Genomic DNA, 25,583 nt, shown 5'->3' with positions numbered 1-25,583 from the left:
AAAATTAAAAAAGGAAGAAAAATTTAAATATGAAATTTTTTAAAAGAAGTCTCATCCATTGCTTTAAAATCTCTTCACATCCACTTCTGTCAATTGCTAATTAGCACAACTCAAAAGCAGTATCCCTCAAAAGGGGAGCACTTGTGGTAATTTAATACAATTTCGCTGTAAAAGGTTTTTAAATTACAGTACAACTCTACTTTTTTTTGCTAAGCTTCTGTTTCATTTTACACGTTATTTTTCATACATGACTTTTGGAATAATTCAAAAAGTGAATTGGAACAAAACAAAAATTTGCATGCAAAAGTTAGGGAGCAAGTTGGGCACTTGATCTATATGCCCATGCAGAAGACTAAGGGGGCATAAAATGTCCTCTTACTCCTTTGTGCAGTCCACCCGCATCACCAATGTGTGCATGAGAGGGGAGAGTAAGCTCAGTGGGGCTGGTCCTCCTCCTCCATGTAGGGGGGGTGAAATGTGGATGGGACTGGGAACAGGCAGTGGCTTGGCTCCACCTTCCTCTACAGTGCTGACCACCAGATCTGAGCCACCGCTAAGGGGGAAGCAATCTAATTGGTTACAGCCAGTTACAGATTATTTCCCCCCTGAAGCAAAGCAGGAAAGCAGGGAGCAAACTGTGACTCAGTCAGAATTCATTCCCTTGACTGCTCCTTGAGCATCATGACTAGGCGCAAACCTCTCTATGGGAGATACACAATGTCTTGAACTAGCCCTAACAAGCAACATTACTGTAAGCTACAGGGATCAGTCTTTGTCATAGAGAACCTACATATATGTTCTAAGTTACTCCGGGGTAAATGGTCCCAGGATTTGTGAGGGAGTGGGTGCATAAAAGTAGAATATAGTCAGTTGCATACACTGACTTTTTACTAAGCCCAGTCTTGTCTTTTACAAAAATATCTTCCCTAACCTTCCTAAAATCTTCCATTTCTCTAAGTGACCTTTCAAACTCCTTCCTTCCAAAGTCATCCCTGTGCTTTCTTTTCCAGATTCCTATCTGAAGAACAAAAAAACCACAAATGTTTGTCAAAACTTGTCAATAGATTTCAAGCAATTAATGTTAACCTCTCTCAGAATACTGTAGTTATGTTTCTTGAAATTTAACTTTTTGCTATCAAAAATAAAACGTCACTTTGAACTGAGGCAAGTGTTCATTTTAACCACTCAAAGATCTCACTTTTTTTAAAAAAAAGATTTCATTCAAATTAGGCAAATAATCATGTCTAGCTGGCAGACATTTTAGTGGTGAAGTATAGTCATTTGTTTTCATGTAAAGTCTTTCAGTTGTTGCATATTGTTGTACTACAATAGTTAGCAAAATGAAAACTAACCTTTGAATCAATGCTATTTATTGGTTTCCATTGTTCTCCATTCAAAATGTAGGGAATTATTATCTCATAATGTTCTGACTGGTTCTTTGACATCTGTTGCCTGGAGGATTCCAATTTACTGTCTGCATTCTCTCCTGGGATAGGGGAAAAAAAAGTTGTGTGTTAGTAGGAAATAGGATCTGACAACATAATCCTTATTAAGGTGACTTGGCAGAATATTTCAAAACACAATAAGTTCAAGGAAGAATGAAATATTAAAACATAACGGGCAGATGCTTCTTTCCATTGAAATCAATGGCAAAATCCTCACTGAATTCTAAGAGAACAGGGGACAGAATCCTCCGGCTGTCAAGGCTATTTCTACTTTTCAGCAAACTTTGCACTTCTGTAAAAAATGCAATGAAAATAGAGGCTGGATGGGAGAATGAAAAGAAGGATTCAGTGCCTCAAGGTAGCAGAACAAGAGCAGCAGTAGCTCGTGAGCAGTTGAAACCCCCAGCCTTAAAACAGGATGTGCAGCCCAGGTGCCATTTCATAACATTTGCACCCCCAATTCCATACTGCAAAGTAGAGAAATTAATTAATAACAGCAGCCTCTATTTAACATGACACAGAGGTAGTAGTTATAGTAAATATTTATATTAGGGTAGTGTTCAAAGCTCCTGATCAGTTTTGAGGTCCTGTTGTGCTGGATGCCGTACAAACACAGAAAAGAGACAATCCTTACCCTTAAGGGCTTACAGTCTAAAGACACAGACAAAGGGTAGGACATGGAGCTACAACATGACGAGCAACGAACCTGGTAAAGAATTGGCACTGTTAAGTTAGTTACGTATATTGTACTTATTTTTTGTGTCTTTAGATTTGGGGTAGGAGAAGAAAGAAAGGCAAGTGGAATAGCTGGTCTGTTTAGCCACAATCAACAGATTGGGTTCTGCAGACCTCATGGCCAAGGAGAGCCTTAAAGAGGGATGTGAAGGAGGATGAGGCAGTATAGTTCAAATTTTATCAGGATTATTATTCCATATTCAAGGTAAGAAGTTAACAGGGGGCTGGATCATTGCCTCTCAGCTGCATCTTGGCATGATCAGACCCATAGTGTACATAAAAAAGTAATTAGGATTTCTCTTCTGTGTAACCAGATCCTTGATTTCTCTTGGGTAATTTAAGCTTCCTACTATGCTTGTTACATAGTGTTAGTTCCCTAAAAGATAGATGATGATCACAGATTTCCTCTTATGTTCTTTCCATTTCTTTGGCTGAGTCAGTTGCTCCTCATAGTTTGAACATCTGAATCATTGCACAGACATAATGATACAGTTTTAGGTTACTGAAGCCTCCAAGTTTATTGTGCACAAAGGGTTTAGCAATTTTAATCCTAGACTTTTTATTATTCCCCAAATACTTTTTATCTACACCATGTTATCCTTCTCCATGTGGAAATCTGCAGTTCCTTATCCTCCATCTGACTGATGACTTTAGACTCTGCTAATAAAATTTGAGGATGACACAAAATTGGGAGGTATAGCCAATACAGAGGAGGACTGCAATATCATACAAGAAGATCTGGAGGACCTTGAAAACTGGAGTAATAGAAATAGGATGAAATTTAGAAGTGCAAAGTCACGCACTTAGGGACTAACAACAAGAATTTTTGGTGTAAGCTGGGGACTTACGTGACAGAGGAGGAGAAAGACCTGGGTATATGGGTTGATCACAGGACGCTATGAGCCACCAGTGTGATGCAGCTGTGAAAAAGGCTAATGCGGTGCTAGGATGCATCAGGCAAGGTATTTCCAGTAAAAATAGGGAAGTATTAATACCATTATACAAGGCACTGGTGAGACCCCATCTGGAATACTGTGAACAATTCTGATCTCCTATGTTCAAGATTAATACAAACTGGAACAGGTGCAGAGAAGGGCTACTAGAATGATCCGAGGAACGGAAAATCTACCTTATGAGACGAGATTTGTTTAGCCTAACCAAAAGGAGGCTGAGGGGAGATATGATTGCTCTCTATAAATACAACAAAGGAATAAATACCAGGGAAGGAGAGGAATTAGTTAAGTTAAGCACCAATGTGGACAAGAACAAATGAATATAAACTGTCCATCGACAAGTTTAGGCTTGAAATTAGATGAAGGTTTCTAACCATCAGAGGAGTGAAATTCTGGAACAGCCTTCCAAGGGGAGCAGTGGGGGCAAAAAAACTAACTGGCTTCAAGATTAAGCTGGATACATTTATGGAGGGGATGGTATGACGAGACCACCTACAATGGCAGGCAGCTGATCTGCAACTGCTAGCGGCAAATATCCCCAATGACCAGCGCTGGGACACTAGATGAGAGGGCTAGGAGTTACTATAGAGAATTCTTTCCCAGGTATCTGATGATGGGTCTTGCCCACATGCTCAGGGTTTAACTGATCATCATATTTGGGATCAGATTGGCAGAGACCCTGGGGGGGTTTCAACTTTCTCTGCAGAATGGGGCATGGGTTACTTGCAGGTTTAAACTGGTGTAAATAGTGGATTCTCTGTAACTTGAAGTCTTTAAATCATGATTTGAGGACTTCAGTAACTCAGCCAGAGATTAGGGGTCTATTACAGGAGTGAGTGGGTGAAGTTCTGTGTCCTGCAATGTGGAGGAGGTCAGACAAGATGATCACGATGGTCCCTTCTGGCCTTAAGGTCTATGAGATCTATTTTCAGTTCCTAGCCCTGCCACAGACTGCCTGTGTGACTTTGATCAAGTCATTTCATCGCTCTGTGCCTGAGTTTCCCATACTCATTCTTTTCTTCCACTCTTTGGCTGCTTTGTCTATTTAGATTGTAAATTCTCTAGGGCCAGGACTATCATTATGTTTATGCAGTACCTAGCACAGCAAGGCTCCAATCTCTATTGATGTCACAATAACACAAAACAATAATAAGTCAGCAAACTTAGACTGGGGTAAAACTGCATGAAAGGAGAGATCAGACCCTTTGTATTTCCCTAAGCCTTCATTAGATCTAGTTTCCTTTTGTTATAATCACCCACCTATTTTCCTTTTTAGTAGAATTCTCTTTACTTCTACTTCACCGAGGCTTATGTCTCACATTGTTCACATAGAAAAGTTTTACAGTAATATCTAACTTTATTTTCTATTTTCATCATGCACTGAAGGAAACTCTTATGATCCATATGCTACTCACAATCTGATGCAGTGCCCCTTTATTCTTTTTTCAGTTACATAAAGACCGAGAGATAAAGTACTTTCTACAGTGGTTAATAAGTCTCAAGTTTCTCTACTTCTTTCACATTCTACTGAAGTGCTGTTGATCACATATGCTTTTGGAACACCTTGTTTTCCTTTCGCTTCTGTAACTCAGTCCCCTCACTGTTTTCTCTCTCTCTACTTCTCCTACCTCTTTTTCTGCTTCCTTTGGTAGCTTTTCCTCCTCTTCCCTCTCCTTTCTCCATAAAAGTCATTCAGGGGTTCTCTCCCTGCTTCTTCCTTTTCCCCACTCTACATCTTAATCCTTGGAGACTTCACCGGCTCCCATGGTTTCTACTATAGTGAGTTGTCAGCATAGAGATAAGTCTACTTCACTGAGCCTGCCCTGTTCTTCTGCACTCAGATCCACATCTCTCTAACAGGTATTACCTTGGCCAGCCACTGTCAGCTCATGCTCAATATGACCAAAATGGAACTTATTTTTATTCCCAATCCCTGTCACCACCATCCTCCTTGTCTTTTAGGCTCACAATCACAGGATCATCTTTAACCTCTCCCTCTTCTCACACATTCATGAATATTGTTGCTATTTTTTCCACAAAATTCCTTCCCACTCTCAAAGGTAAAAGACTCGTCCACCCCCCATGTGATCTCCCACTTCATTACTGCAACCTCTTTCTCTTTTGCCTCCCAGACACCAAGTTCACTCTCCTCCAGTCCTCCAAAATGTCACAAACAAAACCATTTCCTTGTCTACCAGTTACACCTTGTCACCCCTCCCACAGCAAGTTTAAATTGCTTCACTGGATTCCCCTTGACCATCAGAAGAAATTTAAAATTTCTAGCCCTCACCTTCATGGCCCATCACAACTCAGCCCAGCCTGCTCTACATGTATGTCTTGGTCTTCAATTATGTTCCCTATCCTATTGGCTCTTCAGGACTGACAAGTGTAAAAACTAGTAAAATGTTATTTTAATCACAGCAGTGAGTAGATATGATCCTGAATACACAAGGGAAGAAGTTCTGATGAGTAAAGGCGAGCCATTTTTATACAGTCACCTTTCAGAGTAGAGTCATTCTTTGATAATTAAGGGACTGATTCTGATCTCACTTGCACTGGTTATAATTTCACTTACTTCAGTGGAATTGCACAATTTACTCTGGTGAGATCAGAATAAGGCCCTTATGGTTTTTGTGCTTGAGAAGATGACTTAGCCTTTTCATATTGGCTGTGTAGATTTTATGAGGGAATTATGCTTTCCTGATATTAAGGTAGAACAAAGTCCATAGTACATAAGAAAGGACTCTGCACCAGGATTTGTAATCACTGCATTACTATTAGCACTATGCTTAGTAAAATGTTGTGCCATTTGTAAAATATCCTTAAGTCATAGAGCGCATTAAGTGGATATACATAAAGATTTCACTGTGTCTTGAAATAAAAACCAAAAGGTCACCATGACAGATATGAACAGTATTTCACGGATCGGCTTCAAAGGTGGCACTCTTTCTCTGAGAGATAAGATCCACTGGACAATATTTTGTTGTTCTGTATATTGTATGAATTCTTGTGCATATTTATCTTAGCCAGTTTCAGAGGCATAAGAGTCAAATGATCAGTAGTTTGGCTTACAACTCATCTAGTATTTTGTTCTAACCACCAGCCCAAACACACACTGTTTACCTGGCTCAAACAATAGAGACCTACCAGTGTGCTGAGGTACTTCCCATTACACTACTAACAGTACTCAGACACATTAAAAATAACCCCATCTTCTACACCACAGAATTGTACTGACTTGTAAAATTCTCTCACCCCTTCCCCAAGGCATTTAAGCACTAATGCCTTCTGAGAAACAATTCTGTAAATCGTCAAAGAAACAATTCTTTCCTTCCACCTGCAAAATAACTACTTTTGTATAAAATTTTGAAGAAGAAGAAAAAAAAAAGTCAACCGCCTTTGATGAGCCTGAGGACAAGAAGCAGAGAGATGGACTCCATGCACTTCTGAATTTAATTTTCTGTTCCTTCTGCTTCTAATCAAAAAAGATCCTCTCTCTAAGTTGACAGGTCTGCCAACTTTGAACTAATCTGCGTATGGTTTTGTAGCATGTCCACTTGATCTTTCACTGCTCGGTTTCATGAGATTTGACTGCTCAGATGAGAAATATGAGTTTAAGTCTTACTGATCCCTTTAACTAAGCAGCATTAAAAACATACCCTTCAATATTTCAGTTTTCTAATTCTAAGACCTATTTCCTGTCACCACTTGCTCTTCCTAAATTTAACTTTTGCTAATGAAACAGTCTGCAAAAGAGAACAGTCCCCCAAAATAGTCCCATAAATTTTGTGGAAAATATCAGGTGTTCAAAAACTTTACATGAACATGGGAATGAAAGCTTAAAAGTATGTGCTAGTCTTCTAAGCTGAAGGTCACTGTGGTCAGTGTCACTGACTGGCCAGCTGAACAAACCAGTAACAGTTTCAAAGAGGGGGGGAACTATCCTCACACAAAAATAAAATGTTCATTGTGGAACATGCCCCCTAAGACATTGAATCATCTTAATCTCCCAGCTTCTGTAATACAACAGTTGGAAGGCTCTAAGACTGTGCACAATAAAGTACTTTATTCAGGGAACCATATGACTCCATCAGTCATTCAAGCACATGTTTGGCACAGATTGAAAGTGAAAAGCATAGTTAAGTCAAATATTTCAAAATTGAACTTGTCTTTCTAACACACACGGTTTATATATTGGTGTAATAGCTATATAACTTTTCAGTTCTCGTATCATGTCATTATTAAACTACAAAATGATCTCTATTGCACTAGACTGCATGAGACTTTTTCTAAGATAACACATGCCAAAAAATTAGGGCTGTCGATTAATTGCAGTTAATTCACGCAATTAACTCAAAAGAAATAATTGCAATTAACTGCAGTTTTAAATCGCACTGTTAAACAATGGAATACCAATTGATATTAAATATTTTTGGATTTTTTTCTACATTTTCAAATAGATTGATTTCAATTACAACACAGAATACGAAGTGTACAGTGTTCACTTTTTATTATTTTTCTTAAAGATATTTGTACTGCAAAAATGATAAAATAGTATTTTTCAATTCACCTCACACATGTACTGCAGTATAATCCCTTCATATGTCCCTTCATGCTTCGGCCACCATTCCAGAGGACATGCTTCCATGACGGTGACGCTCGTTAAAAAAAAATGTATTAATTAAATTTGTGACTGAACTCCTGAGGGGGAACTGTATGTCTCCTGCTCTGCATTTTACCCACATTTTGCCATGTATTTCATGTTATAGTAATCTCAGATGATGACCCAGCATGCTGTTCATTTTAAGAACACTTTCAATGCAGATTTGACAAAACGCAAAGAAGGTACCAATGTGAGATTTCTAAAGATAGCTACAGCACTCAACCCAAGGTTTAAGAATATGAAGTGCCTTCCAAAGTCCGAGAGGGACAAGGTCTGGAGCCTGCTTTCAGAAGTCTTAAAAGAGCAGCACTCCGATGAGGAAATTACAGAACTCGAACCACCAAAAAGGAAAATCAAACTTCTGCTGGTAGCATCTGACTCAGGATGATGAAAATGAACATGCATTGGTCCATACTGCTTTGAATTATTACAGAGCATCAGCATGGATGCAAGTCCTCTGGAATGGTGGTTGAAGCATGAAGGGACATATGAATTTTTAGTGCATCTGGCACATAAATATCTTGCAACTCCAGCTACAACAGTGCCTGTTTTCACTTTCAGATGACCTTGTAAACAAGAAGCGGGCAACATTATTTCCCGTATATGTAAACAAACTTGTTTGTCTTAGCGATTGGCTAAACAACAAGTAGGACTGAGTGGACTTGTAGCCTCTGAAGTTTTACATTGTTTTGTTTTTGAGTGTAGCTACGTAACAAAAAAAATTTAAATTTGTAAGTTGCACTTTCAGGACAAAGAGATTGCACTACAGTACTTGTATTAGGTGAATTGAAAAATACTACTTTTTTTGTTTTTTTTAGAGTGCAAATATTTGTAATCACAAATAAATATAAACTGAGCACTGTACACTTTGTAGTCTGTGTTGTAATTGAAATCAATATATTTGAAAATATAGAAAACATCATATTTAAATAAACGGTATTCTATTATTGTTTAACAGCGTGATTAATCAGCCAATTCATTTTTTTAACTGCCCGATTCATTAATTTTTTTTAACAACCTTAACAATAACTTTTGTTCACCCTACTGTCCTGATTCTGGAAAGTCTATTTGATCCTCAAATCACAGCCATGTAATATGGTTAAAATTCAAATTTTGGTTCTCTGCTCGATGGCTCTATAGTAAAGCCAGGACAATTCTTAACTCTTAAGTTTCAGTTTTATACATGCACATGGCACTGACTCTGCCTTGTTTTCAGACCAAATCCTGCTCACCTTATACAGTCAGTGCCACAGATTTCAATATGATTAAATAAGGGAAACATGAGTGTTTGGGGTGATTAAAACAAAAGTAATGTGAGGATGATTTGTATGCAGAATGGATACTGAAATGCACAAGAATCCTACTCTAATGCACTCAGACAGGTGTCTTGTATATTATTTCAGTATCTTGCCTGTTCACCCCCAATGAACTGTGACAAGTGGAGTTTTGAAAATAAAATTTTGCCATTGATTTGTTTGGGGCCGGAAGTGTTATAGTGCATTTTAACAAGCAGGATCTATGCTTAGTTTCCTTGTATGGAATTTTATTTTATATATATATATAAAATAAAGTGTGTGTATTCCATACAATATAAATATATTCTGGTGGGGAAACTGTTGCCCATTCCTGTTTGCAGTTTGTTTGTGATTGACAAAGGAATTCTGAATGAAGGTCAGTGAAAGAACAGAATTCTGGTTCTTTTTGGATTGAGCATTTCAGAATTCAGCGAGAGGGAAAGACTATGAAAAGTTTGAAATAGAATACGTTTCAATAAACCAAGCTATATTGCTTATAAAGTGTTCCACGTGTGCACAGTGCTTCCCATGACATGGAAGAAGTTAAGAACCCAGCCTCCTGGAGTTCAGACTGTCTCAGATGAATTTAAACCAAGAAGGCTTGCAAAAAAAGCAGCATATGGCAGCTTAGAAAAAAAGTGAGTTGAAGACAGGATTTGACATAGGGGCAGGAGTGCTTGACACATACAACGTGGACTACAATAATGGTTCCAGATGTCCTATCCCACGAAAAAACGAGCAGGAAAATGCTAAAGGAGAGGAAATCTCAGTGAGATTTTCCATGAAGGATACCTACCACCCTCTTCCCCAACTGCTTTGCCGGATGGGGGAGTGAAGAGTTAGGCCACCCTCATGAAACAGGCCATGGGATCACCACCTAAACCAGGCCCGTAGGAGGCCAAGGCCAATTGTGGGAGGTGCTGTGTCCCCACACCAGCACTGGATTTCCGGCAGCCCCACTCCCTGGCAACATGATTCCAATCCTCACTGTTATGGGGAGCCACTGAAAGATACTACAGCCTAAAACTGTGTTGTCTTTTCCCCCTGAACCTTGCAGGATGGTGAACAATCCCACCTCACTCATGCCCACCTATTCCCTATTCAGGCATATCTGTTTCTTCTACCTCAAATGCTCCCTCTCCGTAAGAGAATCAAAGCCTAGGGACTTCACCAAGCCTTCCTTCTGATTGCAGGCTCCATCCAGCTCACAATCAAATCAATGGAAAGCAGCTTGTTGACCTCAAAGGGGGTTTGATAGTGTCCAACAGGAGGAACACTTACAGGGAAGAGAAATACCAAGTATCTTTTGTGATCAGTTAATCAGAAGTAATCCATACAGCTCCAACATCAAATAGCAAGCATCAAATATATAGAGATTTTTTGTGATCAATCCACAGAATTAGAAAAAGAAAAATCAAACACCAAATAAATCAGAAACCTTCTATGAGCAGAAAAAGCAGTGAAGTGTGTCAAGTAAAATATTAGCAGCAAATTATTTGCCCAGCCACAATAACCATAAAGCTTATTATATTAAACCACAAGTCTCATTCTGCTGCCATTATACAAACAGAAATCTGAAGTAACTCCATTGAAATTAGTGGCAGCATTTCCCCCCACCCCCCACACCCTGCAGGTGCTGATATCCACGCAGAAGGAAAATATTAAAACTTTTCTTTTTTGGACCCTCAAAAAGAGACTGCTCTAAGATTTATTGGCTGGGTGCAAAGCTCAAATTTAAATTTTCTTTCAATCCTAGTTGTAGAAGGTGCTGCGAGATCATTTTCTGGATTATTCAAGAGCCTGTGAGTCAGGGCTCTGGTGAGGGAGGTGGGAACCCTCACCTCCACTGTGTCAGGCAGCATTCCATCCTGTATACCACTAGCAGTAAGGAATACCTCAAGTGTGAGATTCAAATGTGCTTTTCACATACATTTGTGTGCATGAAAGTCATTTGTTCCAATGTTCCCAGAAAGCACATAGAAAGGAGGAGAGAATGTGGCTGGAGGACATTTCAGCATTAATTCAAGTATTAAAAAGAAGCATTTTATGGCATTTACCCAAGTCTGGTGAATGGGATTCTAAGATGGGTAGTTATGTCCATCATGCACCTTTGTTTTTATGGCTATATCTGCTACTGGTGCTACATGATAGAAAAAGAAAATGGACTTCACCTGTAATAACAAAGCTACCAGTTAAGTCTTTTCATTAAATTTATATATATATATATATTAGTCAAAAGTAAGGGTAACATTGCTGGCATAAAAGATTCTTTGACACCAGGTGCCCTATCAATAGATTTACATAGGGTCGGCCAAATTAATGGAGCTATGCCAATCTACACCAGCTGGGGAACTGGCGCATTAATACACAAAATCCTTTCTTCTGTAACCTGAAACTTCCAGCAATGATTTTATTAGCACACCTAAAATGCGTGCATTCACCTCGGGACTCTCCCTTTAGTGGGACTCAAAGGACACTGATCTCCACTCAATCCTTTCCTATTTTATTTATACATTCTTTCAACGAAAACAAACGTTCCAGCCAAGAGAAACGTCCATCGTGTCCTCTAGGTGCCCTGGCAAAAATACAGGAAAAGAAAGATTCATTTGAAAGTCATATTTATGACCTCCAGTTCATAGAGAAGCACCAGTTACAAATGACATGGCTCAATACTTCTCAATAGACTATATCTGAGGTCAAATTTTGCTCTCAGCTACAGGTGTGCAATGTTAGCAGTTTTAATGGGTGAAACCAGTGACAAAATTTAGACTCAGATAATGTAGATTAAATAATACTCACCACAATACTCATTTTTTAATGAACTAGCAGAAGGACCTCAGAGTTGGGCACATTAAGAAATTAGTGGATGCCCAGGAGCACTCTTCTGTGACTACTGATGAATAATTGTATTCAGATGATGCCAAGTCCCATGTCTATTTATGTGTGTATGTTCATGTCACTTGTTTTAATGTGGTGTTAATACCAGTGAGCTAGAGGATTTTTCATGATTATATTTAAAAAAAAAGTCACATCAACATTTGGGCCCAGGGAAGTTCATACTTTAATCTTTCATGGATAGGCTGCCACATGAGGTTTTTTTTTGCACTCAATCAGTTGTTCTCTATAGAGTAACAAGAAATTTTAAAAACACAAAGAAAATAGCGAACTGCTACTATATTGTCAGAAAAGACTTTTTCTCTTAATGTGTATATATAACTAGAACATACTTTTAACGATGACAAATGTTAACTGTTAACAAATATCTTGTGGAATAAACTAGCTGATGACCCTTTTTTTGCCAAGTTCTGCATCCAGCTTTTTTATGCCTCATTATATAATAGCCAGCATGGTTAACAGGCCATGAAATGTTCCATTGTTGCCATATTAGATCATATATTTGGTACAAGAAAGAATGCATTTATCCAATCTATGGATTCGTCATGTTGAACTTCTGGATGGGCAAACAAACAAAATCAACCCACAGCTCTCTCATATTTATTCAAGTTCCAAACCGCAGGGAGGGCACTTAATTTAAGTCATTTTTATACATTTCTTGGGTTTGGAATTACTTGGAAAATTGGTCAAGGTTGCTTAAAGATGTTAAGTGAAATAGTGGACATAATTTTTACAGACTGGATTCTGAAGTTGTTAAGTCACTCACTGAATCATTGACACTAATACTTCACATTAGATAGCAGTGTGTTTTCAAAGTGATGTGCAAACATTAGGTAATTAGTTCTGACAACAGTCCTCTGTGATAAGTATTATTGTGCCCATTTCACAAATGAGAAGCTGAGGCTAAAGTTAAGTGACTTAACTAAGGCCACAAAAGAAAGCAATGGCAGAGCAAGAATTAGAACTCCAGCATTCTTGACTCCCACGAAAACGTTTGTTCCACTGACAATGCTGTCTGTCAAATAAATGGCTTTCTTGTGCTATATTATCAGGCAGACACTTACTGTAAAGTTTACCTGATGTTTCTCAATGTGATTTGTTATCTCTTTTCCAACCTCCTTAGGACCCTGATCCTGAAAGTACCGGCAAATGATGGTGTAGGGGCAAACCATTTTGTCAGGCAAGTGTAATTATTTCTTACATTTATTTAACAACAACAAAAAAGAAACTGCTACTAAAAATTAAAACTCTGTAAAGTAATGTAAAAGTTGAGTTATCTGTACTAGAGTTTTTACCCCGAGTTACTTCACTAAGAGTTAGCATCTTTGCATAGGCTAGTCTGGATACTGCCCAAATGGTTGTGGTTTATCCTGGGATCAATCTAGAGTAAACTAAAAGCATTTGTTGTCTGGAACAGAAGTTTCTGGAATGGCAGACTAGCCTTTACAGATGTTAACTACCTCTAGTCAATGGGCAGATCACTAGAGTCTTTACCTCCAGTTAAGAAACCTTAACCTCCATCTGACTGATGACTTTAGTTACCAGGTCAAAATGATCTCATAAGATTGAGTAAAAACATTAAAATTGAACCCTATAATTAAACAGGAGCCCAAGAGAGAAGAAAGCCCAAACTTCAATTTTTACCATGTGACTAATAGAGGAGAAACTTGCTGTTAGCCACACAGACAGGAGTCCATCAATTAAGACTTTCCACCTGGACAATAATTTTAGCACTCAGAGTAGAATTATATGGCCTTTCCCCACCAACAAAAAGATGCTTCACTTGTCACTTCCAATGAATAGTCCTAGAGTACCAGCCTGTCACACAGCCCAATTCTTCATACTAGAGAAAAATTCACAGGTAGGGCCTTACCAAATTCACAGCCATGAAAAAATGCATCACAGATTGTGAAATCTAGCCTTCCCCTGTGAAATTTGGTCTTTTATGTGTTTTTACCTTATACTATATAGATTTCATTGGGGAGACCAGTGTTTCTCAAATTGGGAGTCCTAACCCAGAAGAGAGCTGCAGGGGGGGTTACAAGGTTATTTTAGGAGGAGGTCATGGTATTGCTACCCTTACATCTGCACTGCCTTCAGAGCTGGGTGGCTGGAGAATGGCGGCTGTTGGCCAAGCGCCCAGCTCTGATGTCAGTGCCCCACCAGCAGCTGCACAGAAGTAAGAGTGGCAATACCATACCATGCAACCCTTACTTCTGCGCTGCTGCCTGCAGAGCTGGGTGGCTGGAGAGTGGCAGCTGCTGACTGAGGGCCCAGCTCCGCAGGCTGCAGCGCAGAAGTAAAGGTGTCAATACCATGCCCTGCCATCCTTGCTTCTGCGCTGCTGCTGTCAATGGCTCTGCCTTTAGAGCTCAGCTCCCGGCCAGCAGCCACCGCTCTCCAGCTGCACAGCTCTGAAGGCAGCGCGACTGAAAGCAGCAGTTCAGAAGTAAGGGTAGCAGTACCACAACCCCCCTCCTACAATAACCCTGTGACCCCTCCACAACTCCTTTTTGGGTCCAGATTCCTACAATTATAACACTGTGAAATTTCAGATTTAAATAACTGAAATCACGAAATTTACAATTTTTAAAAATCCTATGACCATGAAATTGACCAAAATGAACTGTGAATTTGGTAGGGCCCTACTAAGGCCCACATCCTCCAAGGTACCGAGGCACTTGATTTAAATGGAAGTTTGGCACCTAATGGCTTTGAGGATCTGGACCTAAGTGCATCTCTGTCTCAGCAGCTGGACCTAGACCTTGTCTGTGGTGGGTTTTAACTGCTGGTGTAAATTTCAAATATCTACAAGGGACCAGTCCTCAGCCAGTTTAAATTGTGTTCTGCCAGGTTACATCATTAGAACTATGTTAATTCAGACCAGATGAAGATCTGGCCCATGATTTACATTGTTGCAACTTATCTCTGTTTGAAGCCTGAGTACACTGCACCTGGACAATTCATGCCAGGCATATTTAATCCTAATTTAGCGCCAGGGCAAGGAGAGGGAAATGGACTAGATGATCTTGAGGTCCCTTCCTGCCCTACAGTAATATGGTTTTATACCACATTAGTGTAAATCACATTAGAGGGTTGCACCAATATAGGTACACTGATAGTTACAAACGAAGTGTAGATTCATAGATTTTTAAAGGCAGAAGGAACTACTGTGACCACCTAATCTAATTTCCTGCATAACACAGGATATAGGATTTCCAATAATTCTGTTCCAAATTCAATTTAAGGTTGAACTATACAAGGCCCCAGTCATCACAAGAAATGCTTATCAGCTAGCTTACCACACAAGATGATCACAAGCATTAGAACCTTCCGAGAGCCCACAACTTCCAAGGTCTTTAATGCCCTTTTCAGTAATCTTTAACTTTTGTCATTATGAAATGCAGCTACTGCAGAGAAGAAAGGTATTCTGTTTCTGCTTATGACAGGGACGGATGCATTAATGATCACAATTACAGATGTCACCAGACTGTTATATGCAGGACATTTTGCAGCTGAACTTCCCTGGTCAGTTTTCCTAAACGGAATCTGGGTCAACAACCCTGACCAAGAGGTTTGGATTCTCCTGCGAGAAGATGGCATTTTCCTAATTCCTTGTGGTCTTTTAAACAAAAGTTAATATAATTAATAACCAGCTATATTACACATAGGCTAGAAGCTAATCAGCATTCTATCTGTAGCAATAAGGACCCACAGTTTTTAGGAAGACAGAATTACACTTTACTAAAAACCATTTAGTACGTGACACTGGTTTCTGAAGATGCAGTCCAGAAATAAATATAGCCGAAGAAGGCTACATATTTATACATGACACTAAATGTATTTCCATTACCATCAGTACATCTCAGTTTCCACTTAAGGCCAGACTAGCCAGTCTCTCTCTGGGGGAGAAAGGAGCATACTTTTCCCCAGTTGTCACAACCACAATCCTTGCTCTCCTTTGGCCACTACAGCTAGCTGTACAAAGAAAAGAATGCATGTTGCAACTCATTACAAGGCTGTACTAACCAACATACAGTAATCTGCCTGCATGCTTGTGGCACAATGTACCTAGTCCAAAATCCATTGAAGTCAATGGCAACACTCTCAGTGACTTCAGTAGGTTACAGTTTTGATCCAACACCTCCGGTGCTGCTATTGGAGACTCAACAGTGCCCCAAATGAAAGTTTCTGCCTAGCAGGCCCAATGCAGACCTTAGTTCTTTTCATATTAGAGATTTCCTGTGATCAAGATCCCTTGTCGTATGAGTTTTAGAGATGTTGAATGTGACATGAACGATACACCTCAACGTATAATGTACATGTTTATATATGTTTGAATGTAAAACTTTAAAAAATCCCGATATTTGAGGTAGGCTTCGGGTAAAAGGCAAAAACAGAATGAGAGAAAAATTGAAATAGAAAAAGGGATCAGAGCAAACAATAGATCCCTCCGATATGAATACCAAGAAGAGAGTCAGACCTTCTGAGCAGAATTGGTTGTTGCAGGAGATAGAGAGCCAAGGAAAGCTTGCCCATGTAACGGAGCATGGCCTTGTAAGCATTTGAATATTTCAGACCTGAACAGAAAACACCCCTAAGAATGGCATTTTCCAGCTTATGACGCTTTTCGCTGTGAAAAGCCAGGAACAAAATCATCCTGTCAGTCTGTAAGGGACACAGGCTCTAATAGTTAGATTCTCTGATGCAAGGCTTGGCAATAACCACAACAAGCTCTGGGTCTGTCAGAGATACACATGTGCACATTGCTCCAGTGCCCTTACAGGCTCTGAACTAGCAGAGGATTGAAAGTGACGCATGGTCTGCTTGAAAAATAGATCTCACTGTTGTCAATTTGCATGTTACAATGAAGCCCTTTAGTACAAATGATACTGCCCCAAAGCGTACCAATATTGAATAAAGAAACCCTGGCAGGCTCCATGGACAATTTGCACTGGCAATTTGAGAAATGTTAGAAGCATAAGGGCCACTAGTGATAAAACTGTCAGGATTAGGAAATGTGAGATCTGAACCAGGCTGGTGAAGATCCAAATAAACTATTACAGGAATTCAGACTTTTTAAACAGAATTTCATGATCAATAGTGTGTCAACTCCAGCTGACAGTTTCAGTACGAATAACAGATAAACATAACCCTGATTTGTGGCAGTCACTCACAGATCATTAGAGAGCTGCTATCAGGGCAGTCTCAGTGCTGTGAGCAGGATGACAAGTAGTCTGAAATGTATGCGGTAGATCATTACTTAGAAGTTGCTCCTCATAGCAAGGTAGCAACGTTTCCAACAACCATCAAGGAAAAAGGGAGATTAGAAACTTGGCAAAAACAAACAAATTGGATACCTCCCCTGCAGGCAGAGGGAACAGACAAGATCAACTGGAAGAGAGCATTTTCAGGGTGGGATCAGAAGGGGGACATCCTAGCTGGGGTAAGCTGACACAGTTCCATCAAAGACAACAGAACCATGCCTATGTACACCAGTTACAGATCTTACACAGGGTGTCCAAAATATCTGTAGGAAAGTCAGTTTGGCCAACAGTCAAATGAGCACGTGGTTGTACAGAGTCCAATCTTATCCCCCTCAACCTCAGCAACAGTTTCAAGAGGATACTAAAAAGAGCTCTGAGGGTTACATGGGAATCAAATAGGGCTCAATCAAAGGGAGTTTTTCTATGGACTCCAAAAAGACTCCAGAGGGAGCAATATGACAATAAAGTAAGTGTTTAATTTTGCAGGTTCACTAAGGATGAAATCCATTCCTATATTAAGGAGCAACACAAAGGGTAAATTTCATCCAACGGTATCAACAAAGAAGATGACAAGATTTGAAAGAGAAGAGAATATGTGATAAGATGTGATTGGGGGGGAAAGATGGGAGAAGGACACGTTCAATGGCAACTGTAAGAAAGGCAGGAGACTGGGAATTGTAAGAACTAATAGTTATTAACTTAGAAGGTTTAGGATTGGAAATGGGAAGACACAAGGAAAGAGCCAAATCCAATAAGTGGCTCTTGACAGATGGTTGCCCCTTAAGAGAAGTTATAGTTTACAGCTATTCGTCCATGATCTTAAACTCTCAGAGCCATTAACATTCATTCTATAAATATTTAGGCACTTAAACTCTCATAAACTGTCCATGTGAAGTACTACTATACAAGCACAGAAACCCATTATATAGGGTTTAATATCTCAGATGTATAAATCTTTCCTTCTTCAAAATACCAAAATCAAGCAGGTTATATTATGAACCCTGCACAGCAAGTTTTCAGCCCAGATGCATCACAAGTAGTTGAAGAAGCACTAGACATGCCTTGATCCCACAAGCTCATATGCATCGTTGTCCCCTGGGCCCACACACAGTTCTATTGAAGACAAGGATTAGTTCTCACATCTGATGGGTTTGTATGCTACCAGTTGACTGTGACCAATTGATGTCTTCCTAGCTCACTATCTGGGGATATCAGCTGACTAAATGACCCCAGTTTACTCATACACAATTACATAGAATATGCGTGTTCTCAAATCAAGTGAATCATGAAGCTCTATTTGTGGTAGGACTATATGGCTCTGTCTTCACTAGGAAAATGATAATGGTTTGTTAACTAACACGGGTTAACCCTTGTTAACTAACATGTTGATAAAGGAATATTTTCTTATCACGTTAGTTAACATGGGTTAACCCATGTTAGTTACCATACCGTTAATTTTCCTAGCAAAATCAAAGCCACAGCCCAGCATAAATCTGCTATGCATAAATTTAGGGTCTAAACAAAAGCTAAATTTCAAATTGGAATAGTAGACACACGCAAACAGGTCTGTAGGAACAGGTACTTCTTTCATTGCTATACTATATATTTATGCAATTTAACAACTCTCTCTCTCTCTCTCATAAATTATGCAATGTCAGCTCTAGTTAAAGCAGGGGACAGAGTCAGACTTCTGTGTTTGATTCCTGACCCTGTCACTAACTTGCTGAGTGAACTGGGGACAAGATGACTCCAAATATTTCTGAGAAACTGGCATAACAGAGCTAAGCAAATACTGTTAAACATTTTAAGCAAATATTTATTCAAATATTTAAATAAATTCTGTGTTCCCTTAGCATGAATATTCTAGATAGAAAATAAAGCTTTCACTAATGAGGAAAAATGTTAAGCCCGAATTGCCCAAATACTCATCTAAAGTGGATTATGACTCACATCTGACTAACAGTTCAGATTTCAAATTCTACACCAACATGCAATTCAAAATTCTTACTGTTGGTGGTTGCTTACAGAAATTATCCACTCAGAGACCAGAGACAATACCACATGACCCAGGAAACTAACCAGCAAAGTACAAATATCCACTTTCAAATATTCATGTGGAACTGTCCTCCACTGAGTCTACAGATTTAGGATTAATAGCTGAATTCACACATAATTTTGAATGATAAATCCATTTCCCCCTATTTATGTGCAGAAAATTCATAAACACAGAAGCAAAGTGTTTTGAATATATTACTTATTATAAATTGCTTGCCCTTCCCTAAATAATTCTTACCAAATTCACTGATGTGTTGTAAGGCTAAATTTTCAGTAAAGTGTTTGAAAATCCTCAACTGAACATATGCGAGTGTTTATGCTAAAATAAACAGGAACCAGGTGAATAGCCCATAGCAACAGGTTGGGGGGGGGGGACGGGGACAGTTGAAGATTCCCTACATACTGGAACAGGACACAAAAGAAAGGCTATGGTGTGAATACTCTTTAGTCCTTGAGCTATTTATGCAGGTCTGCGTTTCAAGTTGCTAGGACAATTTAAATGAGGTGAGATTTCAAAGCAATCGCGAGTGTAACTGGAACACATAGCAAAATCCTTCATTCCGAACAAAAAAAGAGAGAGAGACTTTAGAAAAAGGTCTCCCACACTCCTTCATCCCCAAATAGGGGAGACTAGAAGGTCTGATGTGCGCAGTGTGCGGCTAGAGTTTGTCAAGGCAAAACTTGGAAGCAAAGACAGAACTTATTAACCTATTAGATCAACTTTTGTATGGCGTGTATCCCTCCGTCCCGGGCTCCTCCGCATCAGTAACGAGAATCGCCTGCCACATTGCCCCGGGGGAGGGAAGGGGCATGAGAGCTAATGCAAGCTCGGGTACTTGGCGGCTGGAGCGCTGGCGCTGCAGCTAAGCAGGCAGTAATCCTCCAGCCCGGCTCTCTGGGCTGCAATGAACAGCCGACGCAGCGTGAATGCTTTCACTCCCACTCCCCCTTACACGCAAACACAGCGGCACAGCCAGAGCAAAAGAGGAGCTGGGGAGGCTGGGGAACGCGGTGCGGCTGCTGCTCTCATAGAGGAGCTGGATTTGCAGAGCAGACGGGACGGGATGGTAACTGGAAGAGGAGGGTTGCAACGTTTGCAAAGCAGCCACGAGAGGAGGGGGGACTTTTTTTGGGGGGGGGAGCAATGCAAATATGCAGAAGCCCCGGGGTGGTGGGGAAATGCCAAGGGAGACTCTGCTTCTTTCTAACCGCGTCGGCGCGGGTGAAGGGGTCCAAACTTGGCCATATCATCTGCTGGCTTGTGCCCTGGAAATGTGTGTGTGTGTCTGTATATAAAAGCATCGTCAACTTACCTTGAGCCCTGGATGATGCTATAAAGAGCCAGTTTAGGCTGAGCAGCAGCATGAATATCTGGGCTGGGGGGTGAGGAGGAGGGAAGCGCCGCTGCTCTGCATGGAGACGCTTTGACATCTTAGCCCAGACTGAAAGAGACAAACTTTCATCAGCTAGGTCTGGAGAATAGCACCATCATATACAGTTACAGAGAGGAGCGAGCTGGGACGCAGGATGTGAGAGATTTCCTGCATGCAGTTAACTCCCAAACCCCTCCTGCTCCTGCATGGACTGCTGATGAGCTGGGCTTTGCTTTTATTTAAAAAAAAAAAAAAAAAAAAAAAGTTGTTTGGGGTTTGGCTTTTTTTTTTTTTTTTTTTTTGGCAAGAACTATCTGTTGACCGTTGCAATAAATGAGCAGACTGTCCGTGTTGGCTAGCAGGAGGCACTAAAGATCGTTGGTGAAAGAAGGCAGGCCTGCCTGGGAAATCTGCCCCTTGCCAACATTTACCGTTCTCATTACAATGGAACAAATTATTGTCCTCCTGCCTCCCCTCACGGCGTCTCCGCGGGGTCCTACGGCCCGCCACTCCCGTTGTGCACACGGTAACAGTTACTCTGTTGAGAAGAGGTTACTCAGGCACGGTGGTATGTTCCTGAAACGACACATCATCCCCATTCTTGGACCTGCCAAGTCTCCTTCAGTTGGAAGGAGACTCCCTCCTGTGGGATTGATTTTAAGGTTGGCTTTAAAGACTCCCCCTCTTTTGCTGGAGTGACTGGTATATGTGTTAGAAGTCTCCCCCTCTAGTGATAAGGGATGAAGCTTCTCCTCCCCGCTCTCGGAGGGTTGTATAGTGTTCTAGTGATTTCTGTTACACACAGGGTGATGTCTGAAAAACAACTTGAACATGTAATAAGAACAGAGAAATTCTTTATTGGTTTCATATTATTGTAGGTTATTTCTGATTCCTGGGGCTGTTACTTTACAGTGTTTAAAAAGTTTAACGAACAAAATAGGTTGTTTTTTAAAAAGATATCTTCCTCATTCGCATTGTCAACAGTTGTCTGGGAAACAAAAACAAAAAACCCAGACAGTAGTTTATGCCCGTCAAACCCCTAGCCCGCCACCGAAATACATATAAATGCAGCGATTGATGCGTCTCAGGGCTTCTCCCAAGGAAGGGAGAAAGAAAGGCCCCGATCCTGGGAACACAAAGCTGCCTGCATTTTACACACATAGTTCTATTGAAATCAGGGAGAATACTCAGAGGCATAAAGTAGGGTGACCAGATGTCCCGATTTTATAGGGACAGTCCCGATTTTGGGGTCTTTTTCTTATATAGGCTCCTATTACCCCCCATCCCTTGTCCCAATTTTTCACACTTGCAGTCTGGTCACCCTAGCATAAAGTAACTCATATGTGTCAGGCCCTAATTCTGCAATTTTTTCCACTCAAGATTCTTCTTGCATGGAACAATTTTCAGGATTAGGGCCTAAGTTTGGGCCTTTGCCAACAAAAAACAAAGACAAAACCACACTCACAAACCCCACAGAGCTATGCAAATTTGAATGTGTAATAGTGACTGTTCTAGTGCAGGGTCCTCAACCTTTTGCTTTTGGAGGCCGGCTAGAGTGACCAGATGTCACGATTTTATAGGAACAGTCCTGATATTTGGGGCTTTTTCTTACATAGGCTCCTATTACCCCCCCCCCTCCTGATTTTTCACACTTGCTATCTGGTCACCCTAGGAGTCCCCTCCCACCCCCCACCCCCTCCACACACTATAAAAAGTCCAAGGGCCCCTGTGCTATAACAACTGTTTTTCCACATATAAAAGCCAGGGCCTGTGTTAGGAGGTAGCAAGCGGGGCAATTGCCTGGGACCCCACGCCACAGGGAGCACTGCAAAGCTAAGTTGCTCAGGCTTCAGCTTCAGCCCCAGGTGGTGGGGCTCAGGGCTGCGGACTGCAGTCCCACACACCGCAGCTTTGGCTTTCTGCCCTGGGCCCTGGTGAGTCTAATGTCAGCCATGCTTTGCAGACCCCCTGAAACCTGCTCACAGCCCCCTCCCCCCCCAGGGGTCTCTGCACTCCTGGTTGAGAACCACTCTTCTAGTGGGTTTAAAGACAGTAGTTACACCATGAAGGGTATCTTCAGATCACATATGGGTTTGAAAGATTTGTACAGTCTGACCTGGAATGGGATAGGACAAGTCCTTTTAGCCTCCTACCTCTCCTCAGACTTAAGATATTCCCCCACCTCCACCAAAAGGTGTCAAAACATGCACAGAACTCTTTCTCTCTTTTCTCAGAGTTTTGATTTGCATTTCTCACCCCCACTAGAAAATTTGATGAACTGAGCTTTGTGAAGGACACACAGACAAGGAGAGTGTTTGAGAGGTGAGCAAGGATAGGTTTCTGATACAATTTCACCAAATGTTAATATGATTTAATTTTGTCCATTTCTCTCTTTTGTGCAGGTGAAATCCTGATAAGTTTTAGATGCATTTAAAATGTATGTTTTTAATGGATACCTTATTCCAAGTTATACAGCTAGATAAACTGCTTTGGGCAGGGTCTTTCATTTTTGTGTACTGTACAACACAAAGAAAACCAATAAGAGCAAAACAATTTTCTGAATTTGCAAGTTATCACAATCCAAAATAGCCAGATTTTGTCTGGAAGCTGCTATCCAAAATGCAGGTCATCTCTAATGTAGAATGATTCATGTAGGGGTGTTTAAATGAAACAGTAATTGGGAGAAAAATTATCCTAAAAACAAAGAAAACTTCTGAATGGAAAGAACTCATTCTCTACCCCACCTACGCACAACTATAGCTCTCAGGCGCGTGTTATGATATTCCAGTATAACTTTAGATTGATTTATGCTATGATTATTCCTGATCCCATGGATCTGTTTTTTAGAACAGTTAAGTGTAAAGTTGCCAATGCTCATTTTTATTGTCCCAGATAATTTCAACATTTTAATTTTAAAATCTAGTCAATGGTGCCACTGATTTTTTTTTAAGGGATGATTTATTTTATGTATCCCAATACCTTCAAAATGAAGGTTAAAAACAATAACCCCTTTGTGTCCAAAAAGCCAGAAGATTCTTCAGTAGTGGCCTTGGGTAACACCCAACTAAGTCAGGAGAGGCTGTAGCTTTTCTGTCCTTTGAAGGTCTATTTTCTTAAAACATAGGGTAAAAAATTAAAAAGCAACAAATGCTTTTATACAGCTCCTCTTTATGCTCATGTAGACTGCTGGCAATGCATTTCAGTGTTGTGATTTGTATTTAATTAAGTATTCCCCAATTGCCCTATTTTTTGTTTATTCACCAAGTCTGCAGGGAGGGGAAAAACCTGTGGATTTCCCAAGCACACAAGTAAGGAACTGAGAATACTATCATTCCTGTCCTACTACTTGGAATATATAATTCAGTTTATTTTCATGGGGTTTAAAGTGAATCTATTAACAGAGTTTTTATCACAAAGGAATCCAGAGTGCATTGTTAACCATCTCAGGCTGGAGGACAGCAGCAAACTTTCAAAAGCGGGACATACAATTTTAGCTAAAGATGTAGAACAAAACTCTCATTCATTAAAAACAAACTCATTACTGACTACAGAAAATAAAACAAATCTTGATTTCTTAGGTTTCAAAGTGGGTTTTAGCCCACGAAAGATTATGCCCAAATAAATTTGTTAGTCTCTAAAGTGCCATAAGTACTCCTTGATTTCTTAAGGACTCATACTAAAAAACCCACTTGCAATAAATTTTATGAAACTCCACTTATCTACCTTAGATGAATGAATGGGTGAGCAAGAGCAAATCAAACTGCTGTTGCCAGGCCCCCTGGATATTTCAAAGGTATCAGAATATCAGGGTTGGAAGGGACCTCAGGAGGTCATCTAGTCCAACCCCCTGCTCAAAGTAGGACCAATTCCCAACAAAATCATCCCAGCCAGGGCTTTGTCAAGCCTGACCTTAAAAACCTCTAAGGAAGGAGATTCCACCACCTCCCTAGGTAACGCATTCCAGTGCTTCACCTCCCTCCTAGTGAAAAAGTTTTTCCTAATATCCCACCTAAGCCTCCCCAACTGCAACTTGAGACCATTACTCCTTGTTCTGTCATCTGTAACCACTGAAAACAGTCTAGATCCATCCTCTTTGGAACACCCTTTCAGGTAGTTGAAAGCAGCTATCAAATCCCCCCTCATTCTTCTCTTCTGCAGATTAAACAATCCCAGTTCCCTCAGCCTCTCCTCATAAGTCATGTGCTCCAGCCCCCTAATCATTTTTGTTGCCCTCCGCTGGACTCTTTCCAATTTTTCCACATCCTTCTCATAGTGTGGGGCCCAAAACTGGACAGGTAGGCCCTGGTCCAGCAGATTTTTCCATATAGGCAAATACCTGTCTAGTCATTTTTTTAAATTTTTAAAAATCTTATCCATTTAAAGGTGTCAGTGTTTTTTCTTGTTTGTGTCCTTTATCAGTCATGTTTTGTCCTCTCACCCTGATTTTACTCTCTTACCCTTCCCCTTGCCCTCACCCATTTTTGCCCCCCTTGCTTCCCATAAAGTACCTTTACTTACTCTAGTGCAGGAGTAGGCAACCTGCGGCACGCAAGCTGATTTTCAGGGGCACTCCCACTGCCTGGGTCCTGGCTACTGGTCCACGGGGGGCGGGGGCGGAAGGGGGGGGGAAAACAGGCTCTGCATTTTAATTTAATTTTAAATGACACTTCTTAAACATTTTAAAAACCTTACTTTACATACAATAGTTTAGTTATATATTCTAGACTTATAGAAAGAGGCCTTCTAAAAATGTTAAAATGTATTACTGGCACGCAAAACCTTAAATTAAAGCGAATAAATGAAGACTCGGCACACCACTTCTGAAAGGTTGCCGACCCCTTCTCTAGTGCTTCCAATACTTCTTATATTTGGGACCCACACCTCCTTCTGTCTGTGGCACAT

The 25,583-nt window shown here is 40.4% G+C and overlaps 1 protein-coding gene across 3 annotated transcripts in view; it reads right to left on the bottom strand.

The window, feature by feature from the left end:
* Window positions 1-20,863, bottom strand: part of ADAM12 (ADAM metallopeptidase domain 12) — a 308,978-nt gene extending 288,115 nt beyond the window's left edge. For all 3 annotated transcript variants that reach the window (XR_008445733.1, XM_054035537.1, XM_054035538.1), the window contains exons 1-2: window positions 20,622-20,863; window positions 1,353-1,486 (exon numbers count right to left, since the gene is read on the bottom strand). Coding sequence is in view for 2 of the 3 variants with exons in the window: in XM_054035537.1 (XP_053891512.1) it covers window positions 1,353-1,486; window positions 20,622-20,739 (252 nt within the window). In the remaining variant the exon portion in view is untranslated. The remainder of the gene's footprint in view (window positions 1-1,352; window positions 1,487-20,621) is intronic.
* Between the last annotated feature and the right edge of the window lie 4,720 nt (window positions 20,864-25,583).

This window comes from Malaclemys terrapin, chromosome 7 (assembly GCF_027887155.1).
Source record: "Malaclemys terrapin pileata isolate rMalTer1 chromosome 7, rMalTer1.hap1, whole genome shotgun sequence".
NCBI lineage: Eukaryota > Metazoa > Chordata > Testudines > Emydidae > Malaclemys > Malaclemys terrapin.
Note: the sequence above shows the minus strand (reverse complement) of the source record. Positions and strands in the feature narration are given on the sequence as shown.